Genomic DNA, 20,810 nt, shown 5'->3' with positions numbered 1-20,810 from the left:
TCATACAATGATTATTACACCATGACTAGAACATTCACCAACCACAATTATTTGAACCTTAAGTGGTTTTTAAGTGAGTGGGGTACACTGTGCTGTAAAGCGTATTTGCCTGTGTAATTGTATGTGAGGAGATATGAACAGGCCCGAATTTTTTTTCAAGAACATTGCTGACCTACAACATTCCTAAAACAGTGCATTTACCAGAAGTTCAAATACATGTCCAGAGACCGCAGGAAAAGCTGTATTCTGAGGTCTACTCACACAAAAATAGTTGACCTGGCTGCTCGTTTTAATGTACTGAACACTCCAATGTGTTAAAAGTGTGGTATATAACCATATGTGAGTGTGAGGCCTTTATCACACTCTGAACAACAGCTTAAAAGACACTTGTGGCTGCAGCTCCAACACCTGGCATGTTTCTAGGCACACTGTTGACAAATAATAAATACTTGATTGGTGGATTATTAAACAAAGGACTATTTTTAAATAAATTTCAAATCCAGAACTTGTATAAGCTCCATGGCCTGTTAGCAAGACCCGTTGAAACGTAATTTTTAAAACTCTGGACTAGAAGACCAGGAAATGAAAATCAGAGAGGAAAATTCCCTGGTCAAGAAACTGTGAATAGGATGGTGGCCCCTTGGTTGGGGAATTCCTGGCATGGCAGTGTGTGCCATGCTCAGGAACAACCCCCACGGGCCCAAACACCAAGGCCTGGCAGGGTTCCTGTAGCTCTTTCCACATGGAGACAAGTAAGATGATGACACTCCTTAGTAAGTGTGGTTTATGTGAAGTAACAGGCACAATCAGGAGGAGATTTCCAAAACAGAGGAGACCTCCCTGTAGAGCAGAAACCATCCAGTTTGAAAAAACCTGAAGGGCACATCTAGGAGCACCCTGTTACCTGGTGGCAGCGTGTGGACCAGAAACCTGGCTGTATCGATCAGGATTCAGTCAAGAAAGCAGAACCACTAGGGTTTATACATTAAGAGATAGATGGCAAGGAACTGGCTTATGTGGTGGCAGTGAGGGTGGAGGGTACAGGGGGCCAGGCCCATCCGAAGTCCACAGCACAGGCCATTAGGGAGGGCAAGCTGGAACTCTTCCCAACTGCAGCTGCTATCCAGGGGTGGGACTTTTTCTTCTTCAGGTAGGCTTCAGTTCTGGTTGAATCAGGCCCACCAAGATGATCTAGAATAATCTCCCTTAAATTCAACTGATTAGGGACTTCAATCACATTTACAAAATAGCCTCACGGCAAGAGCTACATTGGCATTTGACAGAATAACTGGGGTCTGGAGCCAGGTGGGCTGACCCCTAAAACTCTACACGCCCATTGACCTCTAGCACCTTGGTGATCTACCATCCCTCTCCTCTCAGAAAAATGCTATTATGACAAACACTTAATGAAGAACTTTATCTCTTTGTCCTCAATTTAGCAAGATCTTTTCCTTGACCATGATCTGTTGAAAGGCTCGGTATCACTACGTTATATAAGTTCTACTTTTTTCTCCAGCTAAAATTACTGAAGATGCCAGACCCCACTGCCATAGGTAAGCGGGAGAGGTGCTTGTAGGGTTTATGGAAAATCCCTTCTTCCATGAATGCAAGTCCGATAACCCACTGTCTACATGACAGTTGATATCCAAGTCATCCAAAGTAGCAGAGCCCTGTGGGAACCAGTGGAATGGAGACGGCTGACCCATTCTCCCACTTCGCCCCCGGATATCACATTCACTCTCTCCACACAATCACACCCAAGATTCTTAAAAGTGTTGCCTACAGGGACGCGCAGGTGGCTCAGTTGGTTAAGTGGTTGCCTTCAGCTCAGGTGATGATCTCAAGGACCTGGGGTCAAGTCCTGCATCGAGCTCCTTGCTCAGTGGGAAGCCGCTTCTCCCTCTGCCTGCTCCCCCTGCTTGTGCTCGCTTGCTCTCTCTCTCTGACACATAAATAAATAAAAGCTTTAAAAAAAAAAAAAGTGTCGCCTACACATGATGGCTCTGAACCCACACTCCCCACACCCCCTTGCTCATCATCACACTTGAACCAGGCCCTCCCTCACCCGCCAACACATCTATGGGGGTGCTCCCTAAGGTGCTCCCTAAGGTTACCAATGACTTTCTGCTTATTAAATCCAAAGGACACTGCAAACCATACCTTCTTCCTTGAAATACAGTTTCCCACTGCCTTCCATAAAAGCAAAGCCTCTTGTTTTGCCTTCTACCTCTCTTGCTATTCCTTGTAAATCTGGTATCACTTCTTTCTCCTCCTCTGTCCCTTAAATGTCTGTTTTCTCCAGTATTCCATCACTGGACCCACCTCGTGTTTACACAGCGTCCTTTGGCTTTAATGATGGTCTACACACTAATAACTCCCAAAATCCCACGGGAGGTGCTCCTTCTGAGTTTCAGGCTCCCCTGACTACTGCTGTGGACCTCTATACCCAGATGTTCCAGAAACACTCTGAACTCACTGTCCTTGCCACCACCCCACTGCTTTCAATTAATGCTTCTTCCTAGGCTCCCTCTCTCCATGACTAGCTCCACTATTTACCTAATGGACCAAAACAAAAACCAAAGAGCTATCCCCTGCCTTTCTCTCAATTCGAGGGGATGAGGGGCGGGTACAGATCATCTCCTTACGCTCCTCAGTGGCCACCACCTCTCCTAAGAAGCCTTCTACTTCCCCAAGGCTGGATTCCTCCCATCCTCCCAAGAGAGCCCCATCTTCCCCTGTATTGAAACTTTTCCCGTTGCACTGTAAACTGCATATTTTCTTAACTATATCTCCACTAGACTATGGACTTACAGAAAACAATCATTTCCTGAATGACTGGCATATGTTTGGTGTTCTAGTAAGATACAATGAACAAATCAAAGATGGTGCTGTGAATGCAGCCACATCTATACCCTTCCTCACCATCCAAGAGACACAGAAAGACCTATAACTTTGGAATCAAAATGTGTGTCTCCAATACTTAAGATCTTGGATAATCACCATGCCTGAACCATGCCTTAGCAATTGGCCAGATTACAAGGAGCTGTATAAACTTCTTTCAAGGACAGTTGAAACCCCTGAAGAAATGATCTTATCCAATGAAGAGTGTGACTTAGCATAAAAGTCTATCCAAAAATAAGCTGATATCTACTCCCAGGGGATAATTTAAAATAACTTTCAAAAGACAGGAGAATCATAGTTCCCATTCAATATTCACCAGGTGCCTACTATGTACCAAAGAGTCAATTCAACTCAACCGATATATTCTCTTTGAAGATCTCTATTTCTTCAAATACTGGTACGGAAAAGTTCTATCACTGACCATCTACTCGGCTACTACATGTTGGATGGGAATTAACCTCAGGTGTTACTGGTAAATAGGGAAATGATGTTAGTATAAGAAGTAAGTTATGTTGATTCTTATGTTATTTTTCCTAGCTTGTTAATATTCTGAAGCAATCTAGCAATGCATCCCCACAAAGGAACAGAAAGGTTTAGTGATGCATGAGGACCTTGAACAAAGCTGGAAATGCACTCCAGTGCCTTCCTTTAACAAAAGGAGTGGCAGGCTGTACCTTCGAGAATCACTACACTCTCTACTAGGCTAACCTGCCTGGCGAACCTACAAGTTGCAGATGAAGAACTATGAAAACATTTCTCCCAATAAAGATGAACGAAGATGCCTATGCCCCAGACCAGATGTAATTTTGATGAAAATCATGTCTATTAGAAACAAATGCCCCCCTTCAATCTACAGAGAGGGCGCATAAGCCCAAAATTCACCCTCACAAAATTCTGTAAGTTTTCAACATTCTGCCTCAATCCCATTTTTCCCATAAGTCCATATTTTCCAATATTTTTAGTGAATGATTTTGCAGAATACAAGGGTGGAAATGCCTATGTTTACCATTGTAGCAGAGTCGATTTTTAACGAAAATAAATTTCTTTCAACAAAACTAAAATTATCCTATTATTATTGTTACTTATCTTACTGGGAATGAAAGGAAGGCAATATTTTCAGAAGTACACACACACATACACATAATCACAAACACATATATATTAGATATGGATGTATGCAAGCTTATCAACCCCCTTCCCCAAAAAAGACACATTGGCACATTTCATCCTTGTAAGAAAGAACTCTGGGGTGTACATAAAAACTGTTGAGAAACACACAAGGAACTACTACTGTCAAGTCCATCTCGACTAATACTGACTTTGTCTACAGACATACAGCATTCTCTTTGAACAATTCTGCCAAAGGAGAGAGAGAGAGAGACCTCCTCCACAACTGTCAGCTAATCACAAGGGAGGGGGTGTACAATACAACGCAACAGCCACATGGAAAGCCACATGGTTGGAGCTTAGTTGCATTCAGTGGTTCTAATGAGTAACAGTCTGGCTCTCTGGAAAGGCACTCGGCCACACTTCCTTTCAGAAGAGAAATGAGAGCCACCCATACACATGGTGTTACCACCACTGAGTGATCACAAGCTGAGGAGGAAAAGAGAACAGGAGGTAACACTCAGTACCAGGATAACAAAGGTCAGCCATGGCACTTCATATATGCCTAATTCAGTCTTCTGTTCACTGATTCTGTCAACAAGTATTTGAATGTGCAAGGAGGTAGGGACACAGAGGGACGAGACAAGAGGATGGGGCTCCTTATTCCCTGATTCTGTCTTTCTGAAACCCAAACATCTTAGTGAATGATCAACTCTATTCCTGGGGTTGCAAACTCTAACGCTTGCTGAAGCCAGATAAGTAATGTTAAGAATGGGCACATGGTAATAGGGAGCACTAGAACAAGCACAAACCAGAGATCTCATGTACCATCTAAAAGATACTCAAGTCCACTTTTCTTATCTAGCATGGAGACAAAGCAAAATAAATAGACAGCCCAGACCCGCTCACAGACGGCCACTTCATGACCCTTATGTCTAGCAGAATGTAGACCAGAGCATCTGGATAAGAATTTCATATTGTATCCAGATACCTGGACACAATCAGCCAATATTTAAGATCACCCTTCTATAGGTGACAACTATAATACACCAGAAGATGATGAGAAGAACTCTTCTACAGGGGAACAAAGTAGAATCACCTATCAAGATCCAAAATTTTGGAAAGGGAGCTTGATTCCTTATTTCTCATTATGATTGAGGAGTGCCATTACATAAAGTTTTTATTTTCTGACATTTTTAAAATCAGAACCTATTCCTTAAAAAGAAAATACTATCTGACAGAGGTTTGTGCTCTACAATTTAATTATCTGAAGCACCAAAGAGAATATGAAGAATCTCTATAATTCAAATCGTATCTTCGCTATAAAGGGTCAAGGATAATGTCAGTAGACACACAGACACAAAATAGATCAGTTACAAATATAATTGATCTTAACCCAATCAAGGTATGGTTTCTTGATTAGAGGTTATAAGAAGTCATCTTATATAAACTTGAATATGATAGTTAAGTAGTGTAATACCATAATTAAGAATATGATCAGTTTTTTTTTTCTTTTGGTCTTTCAAGGTCAACATAACTAGATATTCCAAGATCTTTCCTTAAATCAACATCCTATTTTTTTACTCACACAACAATTTTAAAGTGAGAAATATATATGCTAATGTACAGTTCTCAGCACATAATTGTTTTTAAAGCTGAACTTGAACAACAAATTAAATTCTTCAGTGTATGTTATATAATGTAGACACAGGCCATAAAAATGTTAACATTGGTTACATTCTCATAACGCAAGTTAGCCCTTTTAGTAATGATGATGCAAATAATCAGCTATGGGAAAACTATTTTACACCTAGTACAATTACCTACTATTACATAAGTAACTATTATTATTGTCCTGTTCATCGAACTCCAGTAAAAACTCTTGAGGTGCTAAGATAGTTTCAAGGCCAGTGTGAAAATTCCCCTTAACAGATTATAATTACCAATGTTAAGGAGGATAGTTTCAGGTGAACATTAAACAAGAAATTAGCCCCAGAAGGTTCAAAAGTTCCAAACTTCAAGTGCCTCCTGATACAGCCTCTTAACGCCTTCACAATGCACCTAGACAATGCTGGCAGCTCTAGCTTGACTCAGTATCAATGGGTAGAAAAATCCACACCTCTCAGGAAATGAAATTTGCCCCTGAAGAGTATCTACTCTTGACCAATATCCTAATAGTGCTGGTTCTACTTGTAAAAGCTCAATCAGACCTCACAATTTACTGTGCTTCAACTTTGGGTTTCAGACATTGCTCCGCCATCTTGAGACAGACCAAAGTGCCTGCATGACGCATTGGCCATGATCTGTCAAAGTTCTTCACCAGATTCCTACCAAACTTCACCTTCTTTATTAGCATAAGGATGAGGAAGGCAGAAGAGGTCGGTTTGCAGCATTCTTTCAGGGAGTGCTGAGAACACCCATCTGTCCCATCTGAGCCCACTGGTTGGTAGCAGTCCATGACTGGGTCTCCCCAAGTCCAGCATCATCCAAAAGACCCCAGACGCCAAGAGGCTAATTTGCCTTTCTCCATTCTCCTCTCACAACAGCCAGCAAATCTACCATCTGAAAAGTTTCAGCCGCCCATAGGCCCACAGGGAAAAGCTCATGGTAGGTGAATCACCCCTATAGTCTCCTGCGGGTGAATCACCCCTACATTTTCTTACCCATTAGGTTAATTTCACCCTTTGGGGGTGCTCATCTCAATTTAGTCAGGAGCCTTGGGAAGCAGGGCTAGTGTTCACAGTCTTATTTATTTAGGGAGTACAGGTCCAGGCCGAGCGCTGATGCTGGTTTCTTGGAGGATCAGTGGGCCTTCTGGTTGAAGATGGCCGGTCTCTTAGCTTCCTTACTCTGAACCTCATCTTGGGACTACCACCGTTTTGGAGGCATTCTCCCCAGGGAGTGGGGCTTGTTTCTCATTTTGTCCACTTGTTGGGAACCCAAAAGCTGGAACAGATGTGTCCAGAGCTAGCTACAACCCAGCTCCCGGAGGCCACAGCTATTCCTCCATTGTTTCACAGATGCCAGACTAACATCTTCCTTGACCACTTTTAAGACGCTCTCAAAGTCTCCGAGGCTGGCCACTACCTGGGTGGACCTGGAGACAGGTATCCACTGAGGGTGACGCAGAGTGTCGGGAGCAGGGCTCACATCCCAGGTCCTCCAGCAACATGTTACCACCCACCTCCGACTTCCATGTTCTCCTTCCTTCCACACAGGGCCCTCTGCAGCGCCCCCTCTCGCCCCCAGAGAGCACGACACCCGCAAGGACCGCCCCCACGCCCCGGCCTGGAGGGCTTCCGAGCCGGTGGCGGGGGCAGCAGGTGGGGGGAGGGAGGCGGCGGCCCGGCGGCCCGGTGGCCCTGGGGATCGGCGTGGCGGGTGTCTCCCTAACCCCAACCCGGATGCCCCCCTCGCAGACTCCCTCCACCGCCCCGGACCCCGCCTCGCCGGGGCTGGGCTCGGCTCCCACGCCCGCCCCCCTCTTCTCCTGCGCCCCCCGGCCCAGCCCGGGCCGCGCACCCCCTGCCCCGCACCCCCGCCGGCCGCCGCGCGGCCCCCCGCATTCCCGGCACGTCCGGCGCCGACTTTTACCTGTACTTTCTGCACTCGAGGCGGCTCGTCGGGCGAGAAACACCTCCCCGGGACCGCTACCTCCCCCGCCCCGGCTCCGCCCGGCTTCCTCCTTCCCCTCCAAGGCCGCAAAGTAGATGGAGTAAGAGAGTGTGTGTGCGAGAGAAAGAGAAAGAGGGAGCGGGCGCGGGCGCCGCGGGAGGGCGGGCGGGCGGCGGGCGGGAGGCGCGCCCGGCCCCCGCCACCCTCCGGCCGCCGCCGCCGCCGCCGCCGCCGCGGGCTCGGCAACTCCGGCTCGCGCCCGGCCCCGGCCCCGGCCCGGTCCCCGCCGCCCGCCGCCCGCCGCCGCCCGCCGCCCGCGGGCCGGGGCCGGCCGCGCCCCCGCGTCCCCGTACCTCGTAAAGGTCCCCAGAAGCCATGCCAGGCTGCGGAACTTGGCTCGCCGGGTGTGCGCGTCTGCTCGCTCGCGCCCTCCGTGCGTGTGCGCGAGGGGGCCAGTGTGCGCGTGTGTGTGTGCGCGCGTGTGTGTGTGAGTGTGTGTGTGGTGTGTTGAGTAAACTGTGTTTTTGCAGAATGACAGGCTTGGGGGCTGCCTATGCGCAGAATCAGAGCGGGCGGCGGCGGGGCTGGCGTAACCGGCAGCGGCGGCGGCGGCGGCGGCGGCACGAGCGCGGGCAGCAGCGACGGCCGCGCAGCGCGCCCGGGAGGCACAGACGCGGCCCGAGCGCCGCGGCCCCCGCGACCCGGCGACCCGGCGGCGGTGGCTGCAGCGGGCAACGGCTCGCCCCGGCGCCGCCTGCAGGAAGCCGCCCCGCGCCCGCCGCCGGCCCGGACGCTGCTGCCACTGGGCGAGTCCCCGCCCCCCGGGAGCCCGGCCCGGCCCCCGGGGAGGGGGGGCGGGGGCGGCTGCCCGGCCGCGCCCCGGGGGACCGGTCCCGGAGCCGCGGAGCGCTCGGGCCCGCCCCGCCGCCCCGGGCCGGCTCCGGAGGCGGCGGCGGGGGCCCCCCGGGGTGGCAGACCAGGTGCCCGCCGGGCGCACCCGGTCCGGGGCAGCGAAGGGGCGGCTGGGGAGGCAGGTAGAAGCTGCGGTGGCAGGTCTCGGGGAAGGGGCCCCAGCTGGGCTCAGCCGGCCCGGGGCCTCACCTCTTCCAGTTCCCCCCCACCCCACCCAACCCGTGGAGGGAGTGGGCGCCGCACTAGAAGACCTGGCCCCTCGGGGCTGCGCAGCCCCTCCCTGTCTGCATAGCCCCTCCCTCCAGTCTGGTTTGTAAGACGTGGAGGCCCGGGGGAGGAGGAAAGACATGGCCCATACAGAGGCCCCATCGCGGCACCCTATTAAACCCTGGGAAGTCTTCAGAGCCAGCCGTGGCCTCCCATCAACAGCCGCCCCCCACCCCGTACTCCATTCATTCACTCACCCAGTACTCAAAACATTTTCCAAAGCCTACTCAACTACACAGTGTCCCTAGACAGGCACAACCGAGACCCTGCCCACGAAGGGCTTTGAATCCAAGAGGAGAAACTAGCCACAGGCATGTGAACAGGCTTCAGTCATTCAACAAATAGGAGTTCCTACTATGCACCAAGCTCCAGAGCTCACAGAACTGGAGAAGCATTCTCAAGTACAAACTCCTCAAAATCTCTTCCTACCAACACCCTGGATAAATGGTCACCCTTCCTTTTAAAGGCTTCTCTCTACAAGTGATACGGTTAATTCAGAATCTGGGGAGACAGGCTGTTCTGAACTTGGAAGTAAGTTCTTTCTCATCCCAGCACGAAAAATGCCCAGTTGGTCACTTTCTCCAGATGAGAAGTGGACATAATTCACATCCTTCCTCCTTTTCCTAATTGTGAGACTTTAGACAAGTCACTTTACTCATCTCTAAATTGAGGATAGTGACAACCACCTAAAGTGAAATAAGAATTAAACAGATGTATATATGAAGTGGCCTATAGCAGTGGAACCCAATAAAGATAGTGTCTGAATCTGGACCCTGAACTGCCCTTGTGGAGAGAAAGACGGTGGAGAAGAGTGTATGACAGGGAGGGTTTAATCTAGTGGCTATCAGACTTTTAAAAGTCACCAAATTTTTCAAAAAAAAAAAATTGCTCAGAATCTGAACCACAGAGTTTTCATGTCTGTCTCCTAGGACACATGAGTTTGCATATGCTGTTCCCTCTGCCTAGAATGTCCTTCCACATGGACTCCATCTGGAAAACTCTTCTGCTTCCTGCAGGGGCTTGTTTATCTTTGTATCGCAAGCATCTATCACTATTCCTGGCAGAGAGTGAGTACACAATGAATGTTTGTCAGGCTATGCCAATACAACAGATTTTATACAATTTCTAGTTAAAATCCCATATTAAAATAATGAGGGGAAGGGGAAGAGTGAGTGTGTAGAAATAACAAAATATAGTTCATTTAAAAACTGTAGAAATTGTTATAGCAGTCCTCTCCCCTTTTCATACTACTTTCCCAATGGTTATAGTTTTAAATAATAACATTAATAATAAACAGTTCTTAATCTGTAGGTCACAAAACAAATCTTAATGATCCTTAATTTGTACTTTGGAACAAACGCGCCACCAAAGCATGAGGATGTAATTTGGAAGTAGAAGACAAGAAAGAAACTGGGTTTGGAAATAATCTGCTCAGACAAATTTGAATATATAATCAGTAGTTTTATAAAAACACCAAAAATTTGACTTGTACTGGCCAAATTCTCCTTGGGAATGTGAGCACACTTAGGGGGAAAAAAAAACTTGTCTAGACAACAATTGTTCCAGAGTTCACAGAAGAGGGTATTCACTGTGGAGTGACATGCTCAGGGATTATTTTATGAAGGAGATAGAACTGAAATGGATCTTGAAGACTTATTGGAAAGGAAGGATAGTATTTTATTTAGAGAAAGAGGTAAGAGTAGGTGGTAGGTGCTGCTGCAATTGGAGGGGTATTGGAAGACTAGAAGACTTATCCATCAAGATCATAGGGCATTGGATAGCAAATGTGGGTCAATTTATGGAGAGTCTGGAATGGTTTGCAATTTAACAAGCCAGTAGTGAAAAACTGGAGAAGACTTTTAAATCCATCAAAAGCACGTACCAATCAAAAGTGTGCTTTAGAAAACAAATTCTAGAAGAGATAGGAGAAATGGACTTTAGGGGTTGAGGTTAGAGGTAGGGAGACGAACTGCTATAGTCCATCGAGGTGGCAGTAGAAATGAAGAAGAAAAACTGGATTTGCAAGGAAGAACCCCGCCAGCCACCAACTTTCTTTATGGTCACTCCACTTAGTTCCATTAAGCATTTGATCCAAATCAACAGGACTTGATGACTAACAGGATATGTGTGTGTGTGTGTGTGTGTGTGTGTGTGTGTGTGTGTTAAGAGTTGGGGGAGGGTGAGCAACTAAGGAAAGAAAGGATACAGACATGACTAAGGTTTTAAACTGAGTGACTGAGCTACCCATCCGTCATAACATTGTTCTATTTTGAGCTTGCCTCCAGACCATCACTGGCTTTCAGAAAAGCCAGATGCTTCCTGAAGGATGAAGGGAAGGTTCTTCATCCTCTGTGGGAAGGTTGACCCAACCAATGGACAGTTCTGTTCCAGATTCTCCAAATGACATAGAACCACTGTTGCTTATGGAGAATGGGAGAGATCTACCATATTCCAAAAGCTAGAACAGACTCTTCATACTAGTCATAACTTAAGGGCGAGTGATAAAACTCAACTCAAACTGATTTAAAACAAAAAATTTATTCACTCACATAGATTAGAAAAGGATGGAATTGCTCTCAGGGTTGGCTAGATCCAAGCTCTCAAAGGACATATAAAATACAATATAATATATTATATTATAACATAATATAATATAAATCACAGGGAAAGGCTCTGCTTGGCTGATTGTAGATCATATGCTCTAATTTTGGCCCAATTACAGTAGTCAGTCAGTGATAGTACTCTATGATTGGCCAGGTTAATTTACATACCGACCTATGGGGCAAGAAGAGTACAATAATTGGCAACTTTATCAGAATTACATGATTGGAAATGGGAATGAGCAGAAGCCCAAAGGAATGGGAAAAGACATACTGGTAAGATAGATATCCACTCTATGGTGGAACAAACCTGGGGCAGAATAAGGACTTAAAAACAAGGTCAGTGGCTGCCTAGAACATGACCTTGTGATGGAGCAAGACCAGCCCGTTTAATAGCCAAGGACAGATTGTACTCACTATGCTGACAGTGAATTAGAATGTGGCAATTACTTGAGACAGGATCTTGACCTCCTTTATAGCATGGTGGTTGAACATGTGGACTATAGAATCAGAACGCCTGGGTTCCAATACTTGGATCATCACTACTAGCTATATGCTGTGAGGTCCTTGACTTAACCATGCTGTCCTTCCATTTACAAATGTATTTATTTTTTGCCACACAATCAACTATCCCCAAAACTTAGTGGCTTAAAACAAAAGATATTTCTTAACTCATAGTATCTCTGTATTGGAGATCCAGGAGCATCTTAGTGGTTCTGACTTAGAGTCTCTTATGGGGTGGCAGTCAAAATGTTGCCTAGGACAGCAGTTATTTGAAGGTTTCACCAAGTCTGGAGGTTCTACCTCCAAGACGGTGCCGACACATGGCTGACTGGCAGGAGGCTTCATCTCTTAGCCATGCAGATCTCTTCTTAGGTTTGCCTGAGTGACTTCATGCTTTTTCTCATATAGTTCCCCAAATCCAACAAAATAGAGCAAAACCATCAAAGCTTCAGCTCTTTCCAGCATAGAGTCCCTAATTATTCTGATGTGTTGGTCCATGCTAAAGCTATTTGATACAGAGGCAATTTACAACATATCGGACTGGGTGACTAGGGATGTCAGGTCCATGCCCTTCATGTTGAGGATGAGAAAACTAAGACCTAGGTTGGGTGATCCAAGAGAAAGAATAAGGAGGAAGTCACAATGGCTTTGACCATCTAATCTTAGAAACCAAGCACTGCCACTTCTATCTTCTATTCTTTAGAATTGAGCCACTAAGCCTAGCCCCCACTCAAGAGGAGGCAAATTAGCCTCCTCTTATTTACTCATTTGAGAGAGAGAGAGAGAGAGAGAGTCAGAGAGAGCACAAATGGGAGAGGTTAAGGGAGACAGAGAAGCAGACTCCTTGCAGGGTTGGGAGCCCGACAATGGGGTTCAATCCCAAGAAATGGGGCTCGATCCCAGGACCTGGAGATCATGACCTGAGCTGAAGGCAGACCCTTAACCATCTGAGTCACCCAGGTGCTCCAGCTCCCACCTTTTAAAGGAGGGATATCAAAGAATTTGTGGTCATATTTTAAACTACCACACCACAGTTGTGAATTGAGGTGATAAATACCCCCATAGAATTGTTTTAAGAATTAGATAAGATAATCCAAACAAAGCACCTGTCACTGTAATAAGGGCTAAATAATGGTATTTGTTAAAATTACTATTAAAACTACTAAAACCAGCTTCAAACTTGATATGTATCACTAATATCCTTGAATGTTCAAGATTCCCATAGAAAGCCAGTAAATCAAATTAAATCTACAAAATGAATATTTTTCTCAAGCTATACAGAAACTTGTTAGTAATTAAACTTTCAGTATTAACTTAAAAATACTTTATTTCAGTAACAATATTAATAATGTACCTATTCAGTACAACATGCTAAGTATTATTCTCACTGAACACAACAAATAATGCCTCGACCTCACCAAGTTTACAGTACAGTGGAGGAAAGGGACAAGAAAACAAAATGTATATATAGTATTATTTCAGGTATTGACAAAGAGTACGAAGAAAAGTGAAGCTAGGTAAGAAGACAGGAAGTGGGTACACAGGGGCCAGGAGGGGGAATTGGTTTAGATATGGTGGTTAGGCAAGACCTCACTAAGGTGGTGACATCTGAGCTAAAACCTGAACAAAATGAGAAAGAACACAAACCAAATCAGAGGGCAGAGTATGTCAGCAGGAGAAAACAGCAAAGGCAAAGCCCTGAGGCTGAAGAACTTGGTATGATCAAGGTCCCACAATTAAGCTAGTACAGGTAAAGCTGAGGGAACATAGGAAGAGGGAAGTCATAGAGCTAACCAAGGTCCAGGTGTATGTTGGGACTTGTAGAAAGGCAAAGAATTTGGATTCCACTCTAAGTGATATGAGATAAGAGGTCAGTGGGGAAGCTTTGAACAAGAGAATGACACGATTGAATTGGCTGCTGGGTAGAGAATGGAATGGGGAGGGACAAGAGGGATGCTGGCCACCATTACAGAAACCCAGGTAGAAGATCCTAGTGATGAGGCCTAAGAAGGATGGCATCAAGATGAAGGCGAGTGGTTGGGACTGAAGGAACACTGGAAGATATGTGTAGAAGCAGTAGAACCCTTAATTTTTGGTCTGAGAGTCTAGAATAATGGAGGTTCCACATACTGAGGTGGGGCAAATGGGGGATGGTACATTTTGTAGGTGGCATAAATGCTGGGTGGGGGGAAATTGATGGTTCAGTTCTAGGACATGCTAATTTTAAGATGTGTATTAGATGTGCAAGTGAAAATGAAGGGGTATTCAATATGTGGTCAGGAACTCAGACTGGACATGTGGTCAGAGTGATCAGCACACCAATGGCAACAAAGGACTAGTGGTGGTCACTGGTAGAGTGGGCACAGACCCAAAAGAGAAGAGAGCCTAGAGCCATTTGGCATTTAGAGGTCATGAAGAAGATGGGGAGCCACAGGGCGTGATCCTGGAGTCCCGGGATCGAGTCCCACATCAGGCTCCCAGCTCCATGGGGAGTCTGCTTCGCTCTCTGACCTTCTCCTCGCTCATGCTCTCTCTCACTGTCTCTCTCTCTCAAATAAATAAATAAAATCTTTAAAAAAAAAAATAAATAAATAAAAAATAAAAAAATAAAAAAAAAAGATGGGGAGCCAGCAAAGGAGTCTGAGAATGGAGGGTTGAAATAGGAGGTAACCAAGAAAGCGTTGTGTTCCAAATCCAAGTGAGAGACAAGACTGATCATTAAATATCACTGAGAGGTTGGGCAAGAAGAGGACTGATCGTGGAATCTGCAACGTGGAAATCTCTGGTTATCCTGATAGGATTCGTTGCAGAGAAGCAGTAAAGTTAAAACCTAGACCAAAGTGAATGAAAGAGAATTTGGGCAGAGAGAAAGTGCAGATGGTAAGCACAGGTGACTCATTCAAGGCCTTTTGCTATAAAGTGGGTCAGTAGATGGAGGGGAGCCCTGCATGTGGGAAGGATTTTTAATATAGACAATATGAAAGCATGTCTGTGCCATGATAGGAATGACACACTGAAGAGGAGGAAATGGTCATGCAACAGAGAGAAGAGAGAACTGCAGGAACAGAGTTTTTGAAAAGGCCCATGGGGAAGGGATGCAGACAGCCAAAGTAGAGGGGTTGGACTTGGGAGTCCATCTATATGGGGTTGAATAGTGTCCCCCTAAAATTCATATCTACCTGGAACCCATGAATGTGACCTTACTTGTAGATGTAGTCAGTTAAGATGAGATCATACAGGATAAAGCTTGTCCCTAATCCAATAACTGGTATCCTTATAAGAAGAGAAAATAGAGACAAGGACACATCAGGAGAATGCCACGTGATGATGAGAACAGAGATTGGAGCAATGTGTCTATAGCTAAGGAATGCCAAGGACTGCCAGCAACCATCAGAAAACGGGAAGAAAGAATTCTTCCTCAGAGCTGTTAGAGGGAGTGTGGTCTTGCCAACACCTTGATTTCAGACTTCTAGCGTCCAGAACTGTGAGAGAATACATTTTTGTCATTTTTAGCCACCAGGTTTATAATAAGTTATTATGGAAGCCACAGGAAACTAATACACCGTCCCCTGGAAGAACAAGGAAGGCCAAGCACACAGCGGCAGATGAAGTTGTTGGCAGGTCTGAAACTCACTTCTTTATTTCTCTATTCTCCATGAGATAGATAAGCCATGGAATCCCCAGATGAAAGTGAGGAGAAAGGAAACTATCAGGGGAATGTGATTTGCCTGGAACAACACTGCTTTGGTCTATTGTCTCCCAAATCTATTAATAGCACCACATTTTACTCCCAAGAACACCCAGATTTAGACCACAAATGTATGGTTTTTTTAGTGTTTGATGTTTGAGGACAGATTTTAAAATATGAGAAGTCAAGTTAGAAGAGTGGAGTGACTGGGAAAATAGAGTGGCATTGCTGGGAGGTACTGAGGCTCACTGGATATTTATATTTGTAAGTTGATCAGACCAGTAAGCATGGAGTTGATTTATCCAGTCACATTCTGTTGTTCAGGGCAAGCTGAGTGTTGGGTTTAACCAAGGGTGGAATTAGTGGGGTTAGCCATGTGTGTTGAATGGAAGGAGAGAGTGGAAAGAGAGTTAAGACTATATACATAAGGAAGAGATCATAATAACAGAATGGTGGGTGTGATAACAGAAGGGCTAGGTTAAGGTGATAAAAACAAAGGTGTTGCTCATTGGATTGGAAAATTGATGGAGCAAGGACTCTAATGGGGCAGTCAATAAGGAAAGCTAACCTCATGAGCAACAACTTGGGCTACATGACCATGCTGTTTTCTTCACCTCTTTCTTGCTTCTCCTACTCACACTGTAAGGACTTGCTGTTGTCCCAACAGGATGGCAACAGGATCAATGTTCAGAACCTTGAAGACATTAAGAATAGTGGATGAATCTGGGGTGAGGGCTGAAGGGTGAAAAAGACCACAGAAATTGGGATTGGGAGAGGGGCTGAAGAATGAAGGAAGTGGGGGGAGGGGAACCTTCCAGAAACCCAAACAAGGTATTCTTTGAATGACCTTAAGGAAGGGAAAAGTAATGTTTTGAGCCATTCATGATCTCCAGTGATTTTGGATAATGGAGTGAACCAGCCATTCCTTCTAGTCACTATAGGCAGAACCCAGTTATTACATGCATGTTGTATCATTTCTTCAATTCAACAAGGTAAAAACAATTGTCCTCTATTTTACAGATGCAAAAAGAAAGGTCCATGACCCAGGAACATGTCCTGGAAGGGGCAGATAGAGCTTCTGTGGCCTAAAGTTGTCCAGACACCTTGTGGTCTATGTATTTGTGGAGAAGTTATTTTTTGCAGAGACCATCAGGGGAAAAAGAACACCCAAGTGTTTGACCTTGAGCTTTAATTAAGAATTTATCCTATGACTGAAATCTTGGGGTAGGAGGTAAGTGGATTCTGGAAAGCAAATAATATCAATTTGTGTGCATCTGTGTGTCTGTGTTTTGTAAAAAGAGTGAAATAAGTCAGGCGGAGAGAGTCAACTATCATATGGTTTCACTTATTTGTGGAGCATAACCAATAGCACGGAGGACAAGGGGCGTTAGAGAGGAGTAGGGAATTTGGGTAAATTGGAAGGGGAGGTGAACCATAAGAGACTATGGACTCTGAAAAACAGTCTGGGGGGTTTGAAGTGGCGGGGGGGTGGGAGGTTGGGGTACCAGGTGGTGGGTATTGTAGAGGGCACGGCTTGCATGGAGCACTGGGTGTGGTGAAAAAATGGTGAATACTGTTTTTCTGAAAATAAATAAATTGGAAAAAAAAGAAGGAATTTGGACCTGTTATACTGAAAAAATTTTTAAATGCAGGAACTCAACCACATAAAAATAACACACAAGCTCACACTCTGTTAGCTGCCAGAGCAATCAAGTTATCTAGAATCATGTACCTTCTAGAAAAGCCTCCACTACCCTGTGAAAGATTGAGTGAGAAAGGCAAACATACCTCAATGTTATTATAAAAATAGTTTGACCTTATGGATTCCTAAAATGACTTCAGGGGCCCTGGGGTGGTCTTGATCACACTTTGAGAATTCTAGTTTTGCAGAATCCTATAAAAAATTATCTTTTTTATATGTAAAGTTACATCTTTGAAGGTTATATGGAATTTTTTTTTTCACTAAAATAAACTTAGGCTGCATTGTTCTTGTATTTTGGGAGGTGAGTGTACATGTTCTCATTCACAAAGTTCCACCAAAGAAGATCAGAATAGAGGCCCCAAGGCCCCTGCACAGGATCTGAGTATGCCTTTCTTCACCACAAGCTTCTGATGGAACCCCAAGAAAACACTACTAAATGTACTCGTAAAATCCTACATTAAGTTTTCTCCTCCCCTTCCTTCCTTTCTCCTCCTTCTCCTTTTTCTTCTTCTTTTTTTTTAACCTTTTTTATAACATGAAAATTCTAAATATACACGAGAGAGAGAACAATAATGTGATCCCACATGTACCTCTTATCCAGGTACAAAATCAACAGTCCAAGGGGCACCTGGGTGAGTCAGTCAGTTGAACAACTGACTCTTGGTTTGGGCTCAGGTCATGATCTTAGGATCATGATCTCAGGGTTATGGGATTGAGCCCCCCATAAGGCTCTGTGCTCTGTGGGAAGTCTGTTTGAGATTCGCTCTCTCCTTCTCCCTATGCCCCTTCCCCCTGTGCCATCTCTCTGTCTCTCAAGTAAATACATAAATCTTGGGGGGAAGAAAACAGTCCAAGTCCATTCTTCTTTCATCTCTATTGCCCAATTTCCTCACCCCACATGTTAGATTTTAAAGCAATCATAAATTTCTTCTGAAAATGTGTCAATATGTATCTCTAAAACATAAGGGTTGTTCTCTTAAATGTAACCACAATACCACCACCACACCTAAATTAACACTAATTCCTTGATATCATCAAATAGTCAGTTGATGTCCAAATTTCCCCCAATCACCTCATAAATACTTTTTGACAATTAGTTTGTATAAATCAGGATCCAAACATTCATATGTACATTTGTTTGTTATGACTCTTAAATTTTTAACCTTTAGGTATCTCCTTCCTTTTTTCCTCTTTGTCTTTTTGTTGTTGTTGTTGTTGTTGTTAGAGAAACTAGATCATTTGCCAGTAGTGTCATTTAGCATGTGCTTCTGTCCCCAGTATTTTCTGCACATTAGCTACATCTAGTTTGGATTTGTCTCCAGTGCTTCATAGCTGGTGGTATGCACTCCCACCATAAGGCACATAGTCTGCTTATCTTTCCTTTTGTGATTATAGCAGCTACTAAAGATCTAGATCTAGATCTTTAGTTGACTAGATCCATTTCATTAGCATGCAAAATGGTGATTATCTATCATTTCTTCTTTATCAGCTGGATAGTTCTATGAAATCTTTCCTGATCAACTCTTTGTCCTAAGATGCATTTGTACAGGAAAAGCTGGCTAAATGTTTCATTCTTTCCTTTTATTTATCAGTTCTCTAACATCTCCAAAGGATCATGATGTATTTAATTAAGTGCCATTATGAATCCATGAATTTTAACATGTTTAATATGTTTTACCCCATAACCATTGTTCCTCTTCTTATTGTTCAAATTGCTCCTGTTTTGGTCAAGAGGAGCCACTTTCAGCTGGTTCTTGAGACTTTAAACACATCCTTGCTTTCTGGTTTGAAAAGACGCTCAGATATCTTAACCACTTCTTGTACCAGACCTGGAATCCACCATTTCACCAATGATCCCTGGTTCATTTTACTAAGGAATGGCATTAAGATACCATAAAGTGAACACCAGCTTGTGGCTATAGACTAGTCATTGTTTTTAGGATTTTTCAATGGACAAAACTAGACAATTTTTTGTAGATCTTTAAGCCCTTAGGCTATATGCCACAAGGGGTGTCCAGACACCTTACTTTGGTTTAGAGTACCTTCAAATAACTTCTCCATGCTTGGTTAAGTCACCAACTCACTACACATTTAAATTAATTTGTCTCTATTTTGATTTTAATTTTTAGGGATAATGTTTTTATTTTTACTTCATTTTTAATTATGCAAATATTTGCATGGCTCCAAAATTAAATCTACAAACAAGGTATATTTAGGGACGTCTAGCTTCTGCCATTTTTACTCCACTCTGTTCCCTCTCTCCCCTTGTAGATAACAATATTATTTCATGGATTATTGTTGAATTTTTATTATTTCATGGATTATTGTTGAATTTTTAATATAAACAAATATGCACATATATTCATATACCCTCATTTCCTATACATAGTATATCAGTATACTATGCACATTTTTCTCTACCTTGGTCTTCTCACTAAACATTACATCTTGAATATCATTCTTTAGCATTATTTGGAATTATTCTTTTTATAGTTGCGTAATACTTCATGATATGTCAGTACCTTAGTTGTTCATCCTGTTGATGGACAGCCTTTTGCAGTTATTAATTATACTATAATGCTTAGCTTTATGCCTGTATATTTTCAATTTTCTGCTAGCCTATAAGGAGACTTCAATTTTATACTTAATAATCTGACTTCAAAAAAGGTACTAATCATTATGAGTAGAGATTATGTTGGGAGAGAGGGTGTCCAAAAACAAGCTCCACCCCTATAGGCAGAACACTAGGTTTATTTCTATTTCTGAGAAGAGTGGCTGCTGCAACTGTCAATCATCATGGCAGGGAACCAATCTACAGATGATAAATGAGTACTTTCAGTGGGGTGGGAACTTGAGGCTCCATGAAAGAGAAAGGCATTACAGGAAGCCATTGAGAATGGAGGCAAATGAGGTGACCCACTACCAGAATTGCCCAGTCTAGGAAGTGGCCCTGGTAGTGCCAGCTGGGGACTCAGATGAAGGAACCTGGATATGTGGTCTCAGGGAATAATCCATTAATTGATTTTAACTTTCTCTTTGTTCAGTTTATCTTCTTTGATTGTAAGGTCTTTACCCAGGCTTTGTGAAATGTTATAACAATATCTTAGTTGTGCTATGGAAAATTCAGAGACAAACCTGTAATACATGATTGGAATGCAGTGATAATGCAGAAGGTAGCCATACTTCCTATTCTTTGCCCCAAGGCTAAAAGAGTGGCGGCAGCGGCAGAGGCATTGCAAGGGAATACAGTGACTCACAATTCCAGGAAGTAAGGTGAGTACTAATCCTGTAGAAATCCTGTGGCATGGAGAATAGAGCCATGGAAATAGGAGATGGTCCAGATTTGGATATATATCAATCTGTTGAATGGAGTCAGACTTCTTGATGAAGAAAGACTACAGAAAAGATAATTAGGACCACCTGGTGGCTCAGTCAGTTCAGCGTCTGCCTTGGGCTCAGGTCCTTATCCCAAGGTCCTGGGATGGAGCCCCACATCCAGCTCCCTGCTTCTCCT

General features: G+C 44.2%; 1 protein-coding gene across 1 annotated transcript in view; it reads right to left on the bottom strand.

Annotated features, from left to right (window-relative positions):
• The window catches only part of CDYL2 (chromodomain Y like 2), a 162,810-nt gene extending 154,636 nt beyond the window's left edge, over positions 1-8,174 (bottom strand). The window contains exon 1 of the mRNA XM_044255678.1: positions 7,977-8,174. Within this exon, the coding sequence (XP_044111613.1) occupies positions 7,977-8,000 (24 nt within the window). The 5' untranslated portion in view covers positions 8,001-8,174. The remainder of the gene's footprint in view (positions 1-7,976) is intronic.
• Between the last annotated feature and the right edge of the window lie 12,636 nt (positions 8,175-20,810).

Source organism: Neovison vison, chromosome 7 (genome assembly GCF_020171115.1).
Source record: "Neovison vison isolate M4711 chromosome 7, ASM_NN_V1, whole genome shotgun sequence".
NCBI classification, from domain to species: Eukaryota; Metazoa; Chordata; class Mammalia; order Carnivora; family Mustelidae; genus Neogale; species Neogale vison.
Note: the sequence above shows the minus strand (reverse complement) of the source record. Positions and strands in the feature narration are given on the sequence as shown.